We start from the raw sequence: 18,866 nt of genomic DNA, 5'->3' as shown, positions 1-18,866 counted from the left end.
TGGTGGTTGGGGTTGGAGAATAAGAATGAATGTGGGCAATTGGGAGCCTACAGTAAAGCTGCACAGCCAGCAAAAGCATTATCCATTTTGGGATAGGTTAGTGCACAAGTACATGATTTTTTTTATTGGTGACCAACAAAATCCAGTCATGCCTGAATTTTGGAGGGTTTTTGTGCAACATGTGGTGAGTCTCTCAGAAAATGCAGTGATCCTTACACAAGCTTCAGTCAATAATCACACCTCCTGAGTTGTTATGTGTTGAATTTACTTTGGACACTTTGGATGTTAGACATAGCACCCAAAAATTGATGTAGATTGACCTTGCTATGCAACCATTTTTCTGAGCATGAGGAGGCCTAATTTCACCCCTTACAAATGGACACCAGATAGAAGACTTGAAGCGAAACCTTGACTGATCATTTCTACCCATGGATGCTGCCTATCCTGGTGAGTCCCTCAAGGTTCTCATTGTTTGCCCATCCCCCATACATGTCCCTCCAGCTCGGTCCACAGTTCTTCAATGGGAATGATTTTGAGAGTTTGGTGCCCTCTCGTGGAAGGATTATTCAAAAAGAGTCTTCCAGTGATTGTGGGAAAGTTTTCAAATATTCCATGCTTTTGTTAATATAGTGAGCATTTAGGCTCTGAATTTCCTCCTTATTTTCTGTGGTATCAGATTTTGAATAACAACGCATGTAAACCTTACCAGTAATGCCCATGAAAGATGAGTAAAATCTCTCTATTTCATAAAACTGGTCTATCAGTATAATGCGTACAATGTAAAAGCATTTATTAGCTCCCATGTACAATTGCTTGTTATCACCTGTGTATCCTTTAATTTATGAGGCTATGCTCCAGCTCTAAAATCACATTGGGGATACCAGGGTGTAAATAAAGTGATGTAGGGCTGGCAGTTTACAGAACTTAATTTCTGAAGTTAGAATGCATTTTCTTTTAGGTCCAAAGAGACCATACAGATCTGATGAGCCATGTGAAGATGAAGTCTCCAGTTTGTCCTCACTGCACGTCACAGAGGAAGAGGGATTGCCCATCCCTAATGGAAATCAGGATAAGTATTCGGCCACCTACACATTGTGCAAGGTGTGTAACATCCAACTGAACTCAGCTGCCCAGACACAGATTCACTACAATGGGAAATCTCATCAGAAACGACTAAAACAACTCAACGATGGCCACCTCCCTCATAACTCTGGTAATTATGTTAACCATGATTGTTGATGTGAGCTATTGGAATTCTTTATATTAAGCAAGTTCATACCTGTTTCCATCTGAAGTGTTATTTTACTTCCATTTAATGAAAATGGATCTAAAGTCTGAACTATCTGATGATGCTTGGAGACTCGAATTCTGGGTTGAATCATGGGAGAGTTGGGAGGGAACACGCTTGAGACTAACCTGGTGAGCATGCACCACAAAGGAGAGGCAGTAATTTATCTTTATTCACCTTTACCAACCCAGATTTGGGGGTTGGGGGTCTCCATTTTTTTTTTCAGTCATTGTCTCATGAATTTACAGAAAATATAGAATGATTAATGCGAAAGTGGGAAATTGCTCCGAATTTCTCTTGCTTTCTCCAAAGCTACAGAATCCTTTACCATTATGCATGCCATGATGATGCCAGTTGAACATGGTGGAGGCTTATCTATCAAAACTGATACGTCTTAAGAAAGCCTATATAAAAGGTGAATGACAACAGATGAGTAACAGAATACTGGAATTGTAAAGGGTCATCTGAAATGTAATTTGCAGAAATACCCTTCAAGTCAGGCAGCATCAATGGAGAAATAAAATTGCATTACTGTTACAGTTTGCCACATTTCATTTGAACTTGTTAATTGTATCACAAGTTAGAAAAGCTGCTCATCTAAAATAATGGTAACATGTTTGGTGAGAGATTGAGGTACGATACTTAGGCTTGCATTGAGTTTTATTAAAACAATGTGAAGGATCAAAGAGAGAATTTGGAATAGCAATGGGCAGGAGCTTTCAAGTGACAGGCAGCTGGAAGCTCAGGGTCATGCTTGGGGATAAGGAAGGTGTTCTGCAAAGAGCAAAATCAGTGCTTACTTTTCCAATGAAAAGTAGACTGGGAAAAGTGCATTTTGACTGCAAATTTCTCTTTTATTTTGTGACTTCCACACATTTTCAAAGCTTTATTGACCTTTGGAGGATAACAACATTGGTGCATATTGTGTTTCAGATTGTCACAGAGTAGATCAATTCTTTTTGAAAGCACCTGGTTATTTATGGTGGGCTGTGCTGATCAAGTTGTGCATTTCCCTGTGGATTAATGCTGGTCAAGTTCTCCTTTCTTTTTTACCTGTTGTATTTTAAATAAAAGCCATGAGATGCACAATGAACATCCAACTTTGGTTATTTTATTATGAATCGTGAATAGACAATACAAAAAAATTAATATAATTATTTTGCATGCAAAACAACCATTTTAAAGGAACAAGGCATTTGAAAATTCAGTATCACATTATATTTGCGATAGGCTAATTTATCACAATTCGGTGATTTATTTAAATTGCCTTTATAAGGAGATATTTATACATGGATTTGTGGCTGAACATAACAATTCCCAACTGGAACTATTGTGGTATTTGCAGAGGTTGCATCAACCTCTTTTGGTTCTACAAGGTCTTTATGAAAGGATGTTGACTATGTTTTAGAATGCAAGGTTTTTGCTATGGTTGATCTGGAAATCAAAATTATGACTTGTTAGACCGTACCAATTATGGACCACTGCAGCCTTGGTCCATTGATTAATGTTTGGCACTCTTTCAAAATAGAAAAGATAGTGCAAAATTTTGAAAAGTTGTTTCTATGTCACTTTTACATTTAAATTCCTGGTTTAATCAGGTTTATTGTCATTTAATTGTGCAACGATATTCTAACAATATGGTGAAATTCTCAGATTATAGAGAGTCATTCTGCCTTTTTTATTGATGCCACCACATTTTTTGTTTAGAAGGAAAACAAATCAGTTGTACATATAAGTTTGCAGGATGGATAAGTAGCACAATAGGTTGTGAAGATGAGAGCAGGAAGCTGTAAAAGGATATAGATGGGGGTAAAGTTGTGTTGGATGGAATTTCAAAATGGGGACATGAAAGTGTTCATTCTTGACCTGATCAATTTGACTATTTTAAGAATAGTCTAGAGCTGTGAAAGACCAAAAGCTGACTTAAAAGTGAGTCATGTGGTAGGAAAAAGAATCGAAAGGGCAAAGGAATGGTGTTCCAAAGTGAGAAAATGGTGGTAAAGTTGTACAGATTCATGGAGTGATCTTTATTTATTGACAGAATTTGTTTTTGGCTCCTGAAACATGCGAGAGAGAATCATTAAGGGGCCAATTTGATTGTTGTCCAACTGGCATGAGGAGAATAGTTAATCTTTCATTGTGCAGCTTGTCTGCTGATGATCTATCGTTAATTGCTTTGTTCATTGGCTCTTTGTCTCAACAGGGGCCAATATTTGAGTTTTAAGCACAAAAAAAACTAGCCTCTGAAAGAGCTGGTGTGTTGTGACTGGAGCATTTTCTGGTGGACATCTGGAATTATAAAATATTCAGGGGACAAGGACATTCTCATCCAATCTTGCCATGGTGCTTGAAACCGAGCTACTCAGTCTAATCTCACCTTCCAGAGCAGTTGCCCTGCAAATATACCTCTGTGGAGGACTTCTTCTCCGAGTTGGGTTTCTATCTCTCAGACAGTGAACTTCACATTTCTACTGCCCTCTGGTTGAAAATCTACCATAAAACCATAGAATGCTTCAACACAGAAAACGGGGCATTTGACCCTTTTAGTCTGTGCTGACCATTATTCTGCTAGTGCCATTGGCCTGCTCCCATTCCATAACTCTCCAGACATGTATCTATCCAGTTTATTCTTAAAACTTTTGAAGATCGAGCCCACATTGACCACATCAGATGGCATATCATTCCACACTCTAAGTGAAGAACTTTCCCCTAATGTTACCCCAAAACCTTTTCCCTTTCAGCTTAAAATTATGGCCTCTCATATTTATCTCCCCCAATCTAAGTGGGAAAAACCTACTTGCATCTACTCTGTCTATACCTCTCATAATATTGTAAAACTCTATCAAAACTCCCCTCATTCTACTTTGCTCCAAAGAATAAAGTACTAACCTGTTTAATCTTTCCCTATAACTCAAAACTCCTGAAGACCTGGCAACATCCTAGTAAATCTTCACCGCACTCTTTCAATCTTATAGCTATCCTTCCTGTAGTTAGGCAACCAGAAGTCCACACAATATTCCATATTTGGCCTTACCAATGTCTTAACCAACTTCAACATAGCATCCAAATATTTTTATTTATTCAGGTGAAGATGCCAAATGCTTTCTTTACAACGCTGTCCACCTGCGATGCCATTTTCCAGGAACAATGTATCTGCATTCCCACATGTCTTTATTCCTCCGCACTCCTCAATGCCCTACCATTTATTGTGTTTGCCCTTACAAAATGGAACACCTCACACTTGTCTGCATTAAACTCCATCTGCCATTTTTTGGCCTATATTCCCAGATGGTCCAGATCCCTCTGCAAGCTTTGAAAATCTACCTCGCTGACCACAACACATCCTATCTTTGTGTTATCAGCAAACTTGCTGATTCAATTCACCACATTATCATCCAGATCATTGACATAGACAACAAATAACGATGGTCCCAACACAGATCCCTGAGTCACACCTGTGAGAAACAGAAGTACCTTCACAGAATTTGCTCGAGACAAAAATTGAAAACAAAGAACATTTATTATACAACAATGCAAAGTTGGGTGCTTCCCCTTACCCTGGGAATACACACACATACTGGGGCTCACCCAACTTTTATACAGTTCATTTCAGGGTAGAGGAACCCTCCCCCCCTAACATTCTTCTGCCTCCTGGATAAGTTTGGCATTAGGCAATCCTGTCTGCCTACGTGCTGTTTCTGTGAACTTGGAGGACCAGGGGGTCATCTTCTTCTTTGGCTTGGCTTCGCGGACGAAGATTTATGGAGGGGGTAAAAAGTCCACGTCAGCTGCAGGCTCGTTTGTGGCTGACAAGTCCGATGCGGGACAGGCAGACACGATTGCAGCGGTTGCAGGGGAAAATTGGTTGGTTGGGGTTGGGTGTTGGGTTTTCCTCCTTTGCCTTTTGTCAGTGAGGTGGGCTCTGCGGTCTTCTTCAAAGGAGGTTGCTGCTCGCCAAACTGTGAGGCGCCAAGATGCACGGTTTGAGGCGTTATCAGCCCACTGGCGGTGGTCAATGTGGCAGGCACCAAGAGATTTCTTTAGGCAGTCCTTGTACCTTTTCTTTGGTGCACCTCTGTCACGGTGGCCAGTGGAGAGCTCGCCATATAACACGATCTTGGGAAGGCGATGGTCCTCCATTCTGGAGATGTGACCCATCCAGCGCAGCTGGATCTTCAGCAGCGTGGACTCGATGCTGTCGACCTCTGCCATCTCGAGTACTTCGACGTTAGGGATGTAAGCGCTCCAATGGATGTTGAGGATGGAGCAGAGACAACGCTGGTGGAAGCGTTCTAGGAGCCGTAGGTGGTGCCGGTAGAGGACCCATGATTCGGAGCCGAACAGGAGTGTGGGTATGACAACGGCTCTGTATACGCTTATCTTTGTGAGGTTTTTCAGTTGGTTGTTTTTCCAGACTCTTTTGTGTAGTCTTCCAAAGGCGCTATTTGCCTTGGCGAGTCTGTTGTCTATCTCATTGTCGATCCTTGCATCTGATGAAATGGTGCAGCCGAGATAGGTAAACTGATTGACCGTTTTGAGTTTTGTGTGCCCGATGGAGATGTGGGGGGGCTGGTAATCATGGTGGGGAGCTGGCTGATGGAGGACCTCAGTTTTCTTCAGGCTGACTTCCAGGCCAAACATTTTGGCAGTTTCCGCAAAGCAGGACGTCAAGCGCTGAAGAGCTGGCTCTGAATGGGCAACTAAAGCGGCATCGTCTGCAAAGAGTAGTTCACGGACAAGTTTCTCTTGTGTCTTGGTGTGAGCTTGCAGGCGCCTCAGATTGAAGAGACTGCCATCCATGCGGTACCGGATGTAAACAGCGTCTTCATTGTTGGGGTCTTTCATGGCTTGGTTCAGCATCATGCTGAAGAAGATTGAAAAGAGGGTTGGTGTGAGAACACAGCCTTGCTTCACACCACTGTTAATGGAGAAGGGTTCAGAGAGCTCATTGCTGTATCTGACCCGACCTTGTTGGTTTTCGTGCAGTTGGATAATCATGTTGAGGAACTTTGGGGGACATCCGATGCGCTCTAGTATTTGCCAAAGCCCTTTCCTGCTCACGGTGTCGAAGGCTTTGGTGAGGTCAACAAAGGTGATGTAGAGTCCTTTGTTTTGTTCTCTGCACTTTTCTTGGAGCTGTCTGAGGGCAAAGACCATGTCAGTAGTTCCTCTGTTTGCGCGAAAGCCGCACTGTGATTCTGGGAGAATATTCTCGGCGACACTTGGTATTATTCTATTTAGTAGAATCCTAGCGAAGATTTTGCCTGCAATGGAGAGCAACGTGATTCCCCTGTAGTTTGAGCAGTCTGATTTCTCACCTTTGTTTTTGTACAGGGTGATGATGGTGGCATCACGAAGATCCTGAGGCAGTTTACCTTGGTCCCAACAAAGCTTGAAAAACTCATGCAGTTTGGCATGCAGAGTTTTGCCGCCAGCCTTCCAGACTTCTGGGGGGATTCCATCCATACCTGCTGCTTTGCCACTTTTCAGTTGTTCGATTGCCTTATATGTCTCATCCAGGGTGGGAACCTCATCCAGCTCTAGCCTTAGGGGCTGTTGAGGGAGCTGGAGCAGGGCGGAATCTTGGACTGAGCGGTTGGCACTGAAAAGAGATTGGAAGTGTTCTGACCATCGGTTGAGGATGGAGATCTTGTCGCTGATTGTCCTTATTCACCTGCCTTTGTCCTTATTCACACCTTCCCAACCCTCTGGGCTTACTAACTCTTATATGCAGAACTTGCTAATTCTGTCTAAGGCTTACTAATTACATATGCGGAACTTGCAGACTCTCCCTAAGGTAGAAGACCCTTATCTTATTCAGACTAACTTTACTTCCTACATTCTATTATCTACCCTTATCCTATTCATACTGGCTTTATTCATTACACATATAGCCATACTAGCTTTCTTCATCTCTCATATTTTCATATTAGTTTTACTCATCTCTCACACACCTCTAGTCACAGGCCTTCAGTCTGAGAAGCAACCACCCACTACCACCCTCTGTCTTCTCTCACACCACCAATTTTCAATCCAGTTTACAACCTCTCCATGGATACCTAGTGTTTTAACTTTCTAAACTTGTCAAAGGCTTTACTAAAGTCCTTGTAAACAACATTTCACAGCCTTTCCTTCATCTTCTTTTGGCTTGGCTTCGCGAACGAAGATTTATGGAGGGGGTAAAAGTCCACGTCAGCTGTAGGCTCGATTGTGGCTGACAAGTCCGATGCGGGACAGGCAGACACGATTGCAGCGGTTGCAGGGGAAAATTGGTTGGTTGGGGTTGGGTGTTGGGTTTTTCCTCCTTTGCCTTTTGTCAGTGAGGTGGGCTCTGCGGTCTTCTTCAAAGGAGGTTGCTGCCTGCCGAACTGTGAGGCACCAAGATGCACGGTTTGAGGCGATATCAGCCCACTGGCGGTGGTCAATGTGGCAGGCACCAAGAGATTTCTTTAGGCAGTCCTTGTACCTCTTCTTTGGTGCACCTCTGTCACGGTGGACAGTGGAGAGCTCGCCATATAACACGATCTTGGGAAGGCGATGGTCCTCCATTCTGGAGACGTGACCCACCCAGCGCAGCTGGATCTTCAGCAGCGTGGACTCGATGCTGTCGGCCTCTGCCATCTCGAGTACTTCGATGTTGGAGATGAAGTCACTCCAATGAATGTTGAGGATGGAGCGGAGACAACGCTGGTGGAAGCATTCTAGGAGCCGTAGGTGATGCTGGTAGAGGACCCATGATTCGGAGCCGAACAGGAGTGTGGGTATGACAACGGCTCTGTATACGCTTATCTTTGTGAGGTTTTTCAGTTGGTTGTTTTTCCAGACTCTTTTGTGTAGTCTTCCAAAGGCGCTATTTGCCTTGGCGAGTCTGTTGTCTATCTCGTTGACGATCCTTGCATCTGATGAAATGGTGCAGCCGAGATAGGTAAACTGGTTGACCGTTTTGAGTTTTGTGTGCCCGATGGAGATGTGGGGGGGCTGGTAGTCATGGTGGGGAGCTGGCTGATGGAGGACCTCCGTTTTCTTCAGGCTGACTTCCAGGCCAAACATTTTGGCAGTTTCCGCAAAACAGGACGTCAAGCGCTGAAGAGCTGGCTCTGAATGGGCAACTAAAGCGGCATCGTCTGCAAAGAGTAGTTCACGGACAAGTTTCTCTTGTGTCTTGGTGTGAGCTTGCAGGCGCCTCAGATTGAAGAGACTGTCATCCGTGCGGTACCGGATGTAAACAGCGTCTTCATTGTTGAGGTCTTTCATGGCTTGTTTCAGCATCATGCTGAAGAAGATTGAAAAGAGGGTTGGTGCGAGAACACAGCCTTGCTTCGCGCCATCTATCTTCTTCATAACCACTTTGAAAAACTCTATAAAGTTTGTTAAACATGACTTACTGCACATAAGCCATGCTGACTGTCCTTAATCAGCCCATGGCTGTCCAAATACCTAATATCCTGTCTCTCAGAACTCCTTCCAATTTACTTACTACTGACATCAGGATCACCAGCTTATAATTACCTGGTTTATTTTTCGAGCCTTTTTTTAAACAACAGGACAACATGAGCTACCCTCCAATCCTCTGGCACCTTACCCATGGCTAAGAACATTTTGAATATATCTGCCAGGGCCCTTGAAATTTCTACACTAATCTCCCTCAAGGTCCAGGGGAATATCGTATCCATCCCAGGGTATTTATCAATCTTTAAGTCAGCAAACATCTCCTCCTCCTTAATCTCTATATCACACATGTCAAACTTGGGCCCGCGGGCCAAATTTGGCCCGCGGGATATAATTATATTTGGCCCGCAAGATCATTTCAAAAATGTATTAGAGTTGGCCCGCCCTGCAGCGAGAGCAGATGCTGTTTTTTGGTAATGTCACCCCCACCATCCTCCCCCTTCATTGCACATCCTTCCCCATTGTAACACGAGAAATTGTAACACGAGAAGTCTGTCGATGTCATCAGCCAGCAAGCCAGTTGGAGGCTCCCCGCACAACCAGTCACTTCTCCCACCTGTCGAGCGGTGCGGCGGATTGGCGAGCACCTGTGATTTCCTGTCGGCGCGACGGGCATGGCAGGCTGCTCACGCCCCCCGGGCAGTGCGAGCCCCGCGCGACTGGCACCGGACGGCCCTTCCACAGAGTGAGCGCACTTCTCCCGGTCGCCACGGCCTTCAGCGCTTGCACCCGCGTGGACCCCAGGGACGGCTGGTTCGGCCCTGCACGTGAAGAGAGAGATGGTGGCTGTCTGCAAAGGCTGATCGGCAGCGCGCTGGGCCTGAGTGGGTGGGTAAGCAGGGGTGGGCAGAGGGTGTGGTTGAGGAGTAATGGGCAGGGGAATTTATGGTGGTGCGAGGGGCAGTTAGAGGGAGGGATGAGTAGAAGGAGGGGTGGATAGGGAAGAGGTAAAAGGGGAGGGTCAGGGCGAGTAGGGGAGGGGTGATTAGAGGGTGAGAGACGGGTAGAGGGAGGAACAGGTTGAGGGGAGAGGCAGTAGAAGGGCGTGTATAGGATGGGGTGGGTAGAGGCAGAGCGAGTGGAATGAGGGGTGAGTAGAGGTTGGGTAAAGGACTGGTCAGGTAGAGGGATGGTGGGTTGAGGGTGAATAGAGGCCTAGAGCCTGAGGAGTGAGCAGGAAATGCTGAGTCCTGATGCAGGCCAAAATGGACACAGCCTGTGAATGCTGACTACATCTCCACAGGGACCAAATATGTTTCCCTCAGGTCAAGCAAAGGGTGAACTTGAGCTACCTACTCCTGACCTGTAACATTATCCTCCTAAAGTTATATCCTAAAGTTTAACATTACATATGTTGAAAGAAGAGAAAACATGCAGATGTTGTTGAAAAATTTCAATAAATATTTAGTTCGGCCCTCGACTTAGTCCAAGTTTTTAATTTTAGCGCTCCATGAATTTGAGTTTGACACCCCTGCTCTATATGTTCCATGACACTTCTGTTTGTTTCCCTTTCTTCCTTATGCACTCTGCCAGTTTCCTGAGTAAATATTGATCCAAAAAAAACTGTTTAACATCTCTCCCATTACTTGAGGCTCCATGCATAGTTGACCATTCTGATCCTCTCGGGGACCAACTTTGTCCCTCTCTATCCTTTTATTCTTAATATACTTGTAGAAATCCTTTGGTTTACTTTCACATTATCTGCCAGAGCAACCTCATGTCTCTTTGCCTTTCTGAATTCCTTCTTGAGTATTTTCTTACATTTTCTGTACTCTTGAACTACCTTATGAGCTCCTTGTTTCTTATATTTGCTGTACACCTCCCTCTTTTTAATCAGATCGCCAATATCCCTTGAAAACCAGGGTTTCCTGTGCCTGTTAACTTTGCCTTTAATCCTAACAGGAACATGCAAACTCTGCACTCTCAAAATTTCACCTTTGAAGGATATCCACTTAACACACCGTTGCCAGAAAACAACATATTCCAATTCACTCTTCCTAGATCCTTCCTCATTTCCACAAAATTTGCCTTCCTCCAATTCCTCTGGTCTTTTATAAATTCTTTATTTTAAATTCATGCTCTGGATCTTTGTGGGAAAGGGGAACCTTGTATTTATCCAGGGCACAGTAGGGAGGAAATTAGCTTCACAGTTTTGTACCAATATCAATTTGCATGTGCTGGCACTTTCTCTGAGCTGTTGTTGCATCTTAAGACCAGTTTCAAATTCTCCTGTGCTTGTAGTTCTCCTTGGGAATGTTCTCTTGCAATATTTATTCAATTTACGAGTGCCTGCTCAATGTTATTCCCTCAATCATGGTAAAACTTTGTAGGGCCATCTATTTTTTGCTGTGCTTCCCAATGTTTTACAGAAGTGGTTGCATATCTAGGAATCTTTCAGTCTTGTCTCAAACGCCTGAATAAATCAAGGATGCTTCTTCTTTGGTGGAAGGTTAAGTGATCCATAGAAACATAGAAGATAGGAGTAGGAGTAGGTCATTCGACCCTTCGAGCCTGCTCCGCCATTCAACGAGATCATGGCTGATCTTAAAGTTCAGTACCCTGTCCCCGCCTTCTCTCCATAACCTTTAATACCCTTATACTGAAGAAATATATCTAATTCCCTTTTAAATATATTTAATGAACCTGCCTCTACTGCCCTCTGTGGCAATGAATTCCACAGCTTCACCACCCTCTGGGTAAAGAAATTCCTCCTCATCTCGGTCCTAAATGGTTTGCCTATTATCCTCAAACCATGGCCCCGGGTTCTGGATTTTCCCATCATTGGAAACATCCCATCTGCATCCGTTCTGTCCAGTCCTGCCAGAATTTTATATGTCTCTATGAGATCCCCTCTCAATCTTCTAAACTCCAGCGAGTACAATCCCAATTTGCGCAATCTTTCCTCATAAGTCGTTCCTGCCGTTCCAGGTATCAGCCTGGTGAATCGCCTCTGCACTCCCTCCATTGCAAGGACATCCTTCCTTAGATAAGGTGACCAAAACTGCACACAATACTCCAGGTGGGGTCTCACCAAGGCCCTGTACAGCTTCAGTAAGGTATCCTTGTTCCTATACTCAAACCTTCTTGATATGAAGGCCAACATACCATTTGCCTTTTTAACCTCCTGCTATACCTGCATGCTCGCCTTCAGAGACTGATGTACAAGTACCCCTAGGTCTCTCAGCACTTCCCCATCTCTTAACCTATTGCCATTCAAATAGTAATCTGCCCTCCGGTTTGTATTACCAAAGTGGATAACCTCACATTTATCCACATTGTAGTGCATTTGCCATGTATCTGCCCAGTCCCTCAATTTATCCAAATCACACTGGAGCTTCCTGACCCCCTCTTCCGTGCACACAACCCCTCCTAGCTTAGTGTCATCTGCAAATTTGGAGATATTACATCCAATCCCCTCATCCAGATCATTAATGTAAATTGTGAACAGCTGGGGTCCCAGTACAGATCCCTGTGGTACCCCACTGGTCACCGCCTGCCACTCAGAAAACGAGCCATTTATCCCAACTCTCTGTCTTCTACCTGCCAGCCAGTTCTCAATCCACATCAATACTTTTCCCCCAATCCCATGAGCCTTGATTTTGGAAGCCAGTCGTTTATGCGGGACCTTATCCATATTGAAAAAAGGGTTAATGTTCAATTATAATTACTGACAAGGTAAGCCATTCTCCTTATTCCTGGAAGAAGGGCTGTGGCCCAAAATGTCAGCAATATATCCTTGCTTTTTATGGACTCTGAAAGATAGGCTGAGATTCTCCAGCTTTTCGGGGTGTTTTTACTGCAATCACAGCTTCTACAGACTTCTGCTGTTTCACTTGTGTTATTTTGAAATGGATTTACTGATCGTTAAAAGAAGTTCCCTAATTAAATGCCTTGTGACCTTGTTTGAACAAGTTGGGAGAGCTTGTTTGCTACAAGGTGGCAGTTCAAATGGACTTTTTATTGAGTAGCTCAGCTCAATTATTGCAGTGAGGGAAAGAACAATCTGTTAGAGTTCACTGAATTAATAGGGTGAGTTCAGGATACTATCACCTTTTTAAAAAATATTTTGGTCGTTATCAACTTAACTGACCATGATAATCACATTGAGTTATTAAAGGTGTTGCAGCAGTTAAAATTTATTAGTCTGGTCTTGCTGCTGCCTAGTAATTGATTTGTAATGGCTAGAAAAAAAGATTCCAATGGAACTGTGCGGTTTTGTGGTATAAAACTTCTTTACCATTAAGTAATATCTGCCCAGGATGTGCACGTTACCTGATGAATATCTATTGCATTCTGCATGGAAGGTTAGTTAATAAAGCAAATGCTCTTGGAATCCAAGAAGTAGCAAATTAGATCCAAAATTGGCTCAATGGCAGAAAATAGAGGTATGTGGATAGGTATCTGTAATGGGGAACCTGCTACTAAAGGAGTTAGCACTGGGTTCTTAACTTTCTGTGGCATGCATCAAAAATCTAGGCATGTATTGAAGTGAAATAACCAAGAAAATTCCAGTTGATCAAAAATTGACCATGTGGGTGAAAGTGCGAGACCTGTCATTGAGTCAGATGGGTGTAATAGGGGAAAATGGTAGTTACCTTGGTTTTGGGAGAACAAACAAGGGAGGGAAATGCATAATAGGTTATTGAGAATGCATGACCATAGATCCCTGAAGACAGGGGCAGGCAGACAAAGTGGTTACAAAGGCTTGTGGAGTACTTCTGCTTCTTCACTGAGTTACAGAATCCAAGATGATGAAAAAATGGTGCAGTTGAAAAAAAGCATCAGGGATGCCGTACAATATTTGTGAATTAATGCAATATACAAACATTATTCAGACCAGATGGGGGTAACCTGCCCAATTCAAATGTGAAGAACAGTACCTCATCTTCTGTCTGTGCACATAGTAGACTTTTGGTCTCGATATTGATTTCTTCAACTTGAGATATCTCAACCAGTATCAATTAGCCATCTGCAGTTTACTGGAATTTTCTTTTCTTTTTCCCTCTGGGAGTGAAAGACACACAGCCTGACATCCTGGGCAAGTCCTCCTGCCATGAATTTCACAATTCTCACATTCTTTTGCTTATGTTCCCACAAAGGTCATGGGGAGAACGTACAAACTCCTTATAGACAGCACTGGATTTGAACCTGGCTCGCTGTTGCTGTAATAGCGTCATGCTAACTGCTACGCTAAACATGAATTCATGGGTGAAGTCTAACAAGATATTTGTATAAGCCAAAAGAGCATCTTGGAGTTCATGTTTCTCATGCATTACCCAGAACATGCTGCATGTTACTTCATTCAAGACCTGGAATACATGCGGGCACGATTTACCCATAAGCAAAGGTCGGATTCACTTGGCTTAACCCTTTCTGTTATTCATTCAAAGGATGTGAACTTTTCAGGCTGAACTAGCATTTAATTGCTCATTCCTAATTGCCCTTAAGAACATAATGGTTCACCGTCACTTTGAGCAGCTAGTCTTGAGATGTGGGTACACATCAATGCTGTTCAGGGAAGAGTTCCAGGATTTTGACCCAGCGATATTGAAAGAAATGATATACAGGTACACAATCCTTTATCTGGAACCCTCGCGGGATACTGTGTTCCGAATTTCAGATTTTTCTGGATTTCGGAAGGCCAGATTTAAGCCCACCTGAATTGTCTTGCCATATCCGCCCCAACCCCTTCCAGTCGCACTGCTGTCTTCCCCCCACCCCTCGCATGCCCGACTCGTGCTGCCGCTTCCCCCTCGCCCACCCAACTCACGCTGCTGCTCCCCCTCGCCTGCCCGACTCACGCTGCCATTCCCCCTTGCCCGCCTGACTCGTGCTGACAATCTCTCCCCCCTCGCCCACCCGACTCACATTGCCAGTCTCTCTTCCTCACCCGCCCGACTTGCGCTGCCTGTCTCTCCCCCTCACCCCCTGACTTGCGCTGCCATTCCCCCTCTTCCGCCTGACTCGCACTGCCGATCTACCCCTCACACCTGCCGAACTCGTGCTGTCGGTCTACCCCCCTCACCTGCCCGACTCGCATTGCTGGTCTCTCCCCCCCTCGCCTGCCCGATTCGCGCTGCAAGTCTCTCCCCCTTGCCCTCCTGACTCCCGCTGCTGTCTCTCCCCCTCGCCCGCCTGACTTGCGCTGCTGTCTCTCTCCCCACTTGCCGGATTTTAGATGTCTGGATAAAGGATTGTGTACCTGTATTTCATAGGTGAGATGGTATGTGGCTTGGAGTGTAATACAGTGTAGTGGACACATCCCAGGATGTCACAAGTCCTCCCCATTATTGAGAATATCTGCATGGAATCCTGCCGTCAGAGAGCAGCAGCATTCATCAAAGATCCAGATCACTCAGCGCACACTCTGTTCAGCTGCTGCCATCAATTTGGACAGCTGCAGCTCTGCACCTGTTACAATTGCATTGCAGCCATTATATTTGCAACAGTGCACTGCACATGCGTGAGCACGCATTAGTTGAATCGAATACTAGCAGGGAGCAGCCCACAGGCTGTGGGCTCTCTCCCTACCCTGTTTATCATGTTTGGTTGTGCTCAGTAAAGTCTTTTTTTTGGGTTTACTTCACCCACCAACTTGATTCATTATTAAGCACGCAATAGCGAACATGGTGTCAGAAGTGGGATCAAGAGTGCCCTAGGCCTGAAGTCTTCCAATTGTAAATCTGTTACAGTGAGTAACCACAACCACGTTTTGCACGGTCGCCATAATGGCAGATGGATTCAGGTGGCCCGACCCACTCATGTTTGATGGAAATGTGGCAGAAAACTGGTGTATCTTTGAACAGGAATGTGATGTATTCATAGCACTGAGCGACAAGCCTGCCCATACCAGGACGTACATTCTGTTAATTTTGGAGGGCCCAGAAGCCAATGAAAGGGAGAGGTCATTTGTGTACACAGGCGAAGTGTGTGACAGGAACTTCGTTACCAGCCTGGTTGAGTCAAGAGAGAGGACGCCGAAAACTTAAAGCGTAAATTTAGAGAAATGTGCAACCCTTAGAGAAATGTGACAATGCAAAGGCACAAATTCAACATGAGAGACCAAAAGCCTGGTTAGTCAATACACTCATGTCAATGATTTAAACATCAGGGCAAAAACCTGCAATTTCAGCACCCTTTATGACAAACTAATTAAAGACAGAATGGTCTGTGGCATTTGCTACGATAATATACGGAAGGTGCTCTTGCAAGATAGTGAACTGAACTAGTGAAGGCCATCGCAACGTGCTTGGCATATGAAACTACAGAGGAATACAGTAAAAGGCTAGCCTCTCCACAACAGCAGGCCACAAGCATTGACGCAATACAAGCAGGACCAGCACTCTGAAAGGAAGAGCCAGTCAAGCCAGCAAGGCCACCCCATACCCAGGATAGGATGCAGCAATTGCAGAGGAGACCACATGCCCAACGTTAGGTCAGCAATTCAAGAACTGCGGCAAATGGAACCGCTTCAGCAAACCTCTGCACGGATCAGACCCTGGAGGACCATTGATCATTTGGAACCGGAGCAGAGAGGGAGTGACCCCGATGATGAGTACTGTATTGACAGGCTCACCACAAGGATGAAAGACAACCCAGCAGAAACCTGGATCAGAGTTAATAATGAGGCCTTCGTGTCCATTCAAGTCAATGGCAAGATGGCTGAAATGAAAGTGGACACTGGTGCCAAATGCAATGTCATGTCACTGGGGACATTCAACTGGATGAGAAAGATGGAACAAGTCAAACCATGCAAGGTTATGAGCCTAATGGCTTATGGAGGCAGCAGAATCCAGACCAGTGGCACGGTGTGGCTGCAGTGTTTCGTACAAGGACGGCTACACGTGCTAACCTTCTTCATGGTCCATGAGGACGTCGTGCCTCTGCTAGGCCTCAGTGTGTGCGTGGAAATGGGGCTTGTCTTGTTCAGCACAAAGGTCCATCAGATAAGCCTATCTGAGGATGATTTCTCACAGAAGATCTTTTCTGAGTACGGTGACCTTTTCAAAGACCCACAGGACAGGCTGCCGGTGGCTTGACCAGGAGGTAATACCCATAGTCTGGCCGGTGCACCGCTTCTCTGTAGCAATGAAGGATAAAGTCAAGGCTGAGCTAGACAGATTGAAGGACTTGGGCGTTGTCACTCCAGTCTCGGAACCAACTGAATAGGTATCCTCCATGGTGGCCGCCAAGAAAAAAGTCAGACAGGAAATCTGAATCTGTATAAATCCACGAGACCTCAATGTAGCACTAAAGAGACCACATCACCCCATGCACGCTATAGAGGAGGTTGCCGCACAGATGGGTGGTGCAACTGTATTCTCAGTCCTGGATGCGAAGAACTTGTTCTGGCAGATCTTGCTTGATTACCGCTCATCACTACTGACCACATTCAGGACCACATTTGGTCAGTACACGTTCCTGAGGATGCCATTGGCATCAATTTGGCCAGCAAGGAATTCCAAAGGTTGATGGAACAAATATTCGGCAGGTACCCTGTGCCATCATAGTTGCCGACATTGATAGGTGGCAGGACACTAGAAGAGCACGATGCCAACTTAAAGGAAGTGCTCGACTGGGCACAGAAGGTAAACCTGTGGCTCAACCTCTGCAAGTGCAGGTTTCATCGAAATAAGGTCAGCTATATGGGACACGTGTTCACTAGCAAGTGCCTGCAGCGGACCCATTCTAAACAATAGCCATCAGTGAAATGCCGGTGCCAGTGGATGTGGCTGCCCTACAACAGTTCCTGGGCATGGTGAACTACCTGGGCAAGTTCATCCCCAACACCAGTGTGTTACGATCCCAAAGGATCCCAAAACCCAGCAGCAATAGATATTCACCACGGCAAGTTATTACTTAAACAAAAGTTGTTTTTATTAACCGAACTTCCCAACTTAACCCCCTTCTAATTCTAAGTGCACTTGTATATGAAGTGTGTGTGAATTTAAGAAAAGTTCTTTGGTTCACAGTTCAATCTCACTTCTCCTCCTTCCAAGTTCACTGGTTGCTGGCAATTCTTATACTGTGCACAGAATGTAACATGTATAAAGTTCACCAGGCTTTGGTGCGCAAAAGGTAAATGTTTACCACTCAAGAAGGTTCTTGTAGGTTTGCAGAGAGAGAGAGAGAGAGAGAGAGAGAGGGAGATGTGTTGTTCCAGGATTTCCACAACTGAGGTACCACCATTAGGCACCTCAGTGTCTTGATGATGAAACTTGCCCATTCAGGGTTCTCCAGATGATAGCCTCTTTTTTTTCAGGCTACCGCAGAGTTCCTTTCTGTTCCCCTTATTCCAAGAGAAACATCAGACAGATAGCACTTCCAGCCATCCGCCACTCTGGAGCTTCTGTTTCAGTTCCAACAAGCTTCTCCTGGCTGACACGGTTTCATCTGTGTCTCTATCTCTCCATCTGAGATTCCAACTGCCAGCCACATGTCCTTCTCTCTCTCACTTGCAAAACCCCCTCCTTCTCCAGCAAACAATAGGGGTTAGTTTTCTACTCCCATCTGTTGTTTTAGGTAAACAATAACGTCTCAATGGCCTTTCTGTGAAGAGATATGAGGAATCAGCCTGTCTCTTGCTGTGGCTTTTAAAAATAATACTCCATTCATTCATGACGTCATTTCATTTAGCACCTACTTGTGAAATGTGCATAGCATTCTCCATAGTTTATGTCAAGTCACTGAATATGAATTCTTCAGTATTTCAAATAAGATGTGTTTTAAAGTGTGTGTGAATGTATGTAACCTACTCTAATTTCACTAATTTATCTCCCAAAATCATTTCCAAATATTCCATCACAAGTGAACTGACAGCCCCACTCACACAGTTGACCCATAGAGACGCTGAATGGACCTGGCATGAACAACAACAAATTGCCTTCGATGCCCTAAACAAACATGGGTCTTGCCTTCCAGTCCTTGCCTATTATGACGCACTTAGACTGGTGAAGCTGACCTGCGATGCCTCACAGAATGGCCTAGGGGCAGCATGCTTGCAGGATGGATGACCAGGGTTGTACGCTTCCGGGTCACTTACAGCCTCAGAAACAAGGTATGCTCAGATTGAAAAAGAGCTACTGGCAGTGGTTTTCACCTGCTCAAAATTCAATGATTATGTCTATGG

At 44.7% G+C, this 18,866-nt stretch overlaps 1 protein-coding gene across 3 annotated transcripts in view; it reads left to right on the top strand.

Annotated features, from left to right (window-relative positions):
* LOC138753290 (zinc finger matrin-type protein 3-like) overlaps nt 1–18,866 on the top strand; it is a 495,498-nt gene that overhangs the window by 189,262 nt on the left and 287,370 nt on the right. For all 3 annotated transcript variants that reach the window (XR_011351080.1, XR_011351077.1, XM_069916120.1), the window contains one exon: nt 959–1,213. Coding sequence is in view for 1 of the 3 variants with exons in the window: in XM_069916120.1 (XP_069772221.1) it covers nt 959–1,213 (255 nt within the window). In the remaining 2 variants the exon portion in view is untranslated. The remainder of the gene's footprint in view (nt 1–958; nt 1,214–18,866) is intronic.

The sequence above is a fragment of the Narcine bancroftii genome, chromosome 1, assembly GCF_036971445.1.
Source record: "Narcine bancroftii isolate sNarBan1 chromosome 1, sNarBan1.hap1, whole genome shotgun sequence".
In the NCBI taxonomy this organism is placed as follows: Eukaryota; Metazoa; Chordata; class Chondrichthyes; order Torpediniformes; family Narcinidae; genus Narcine; species Narcine bancroftii.
This window is presented reverse-complemented; position numbering and strand designations above follow the sequence as displayed.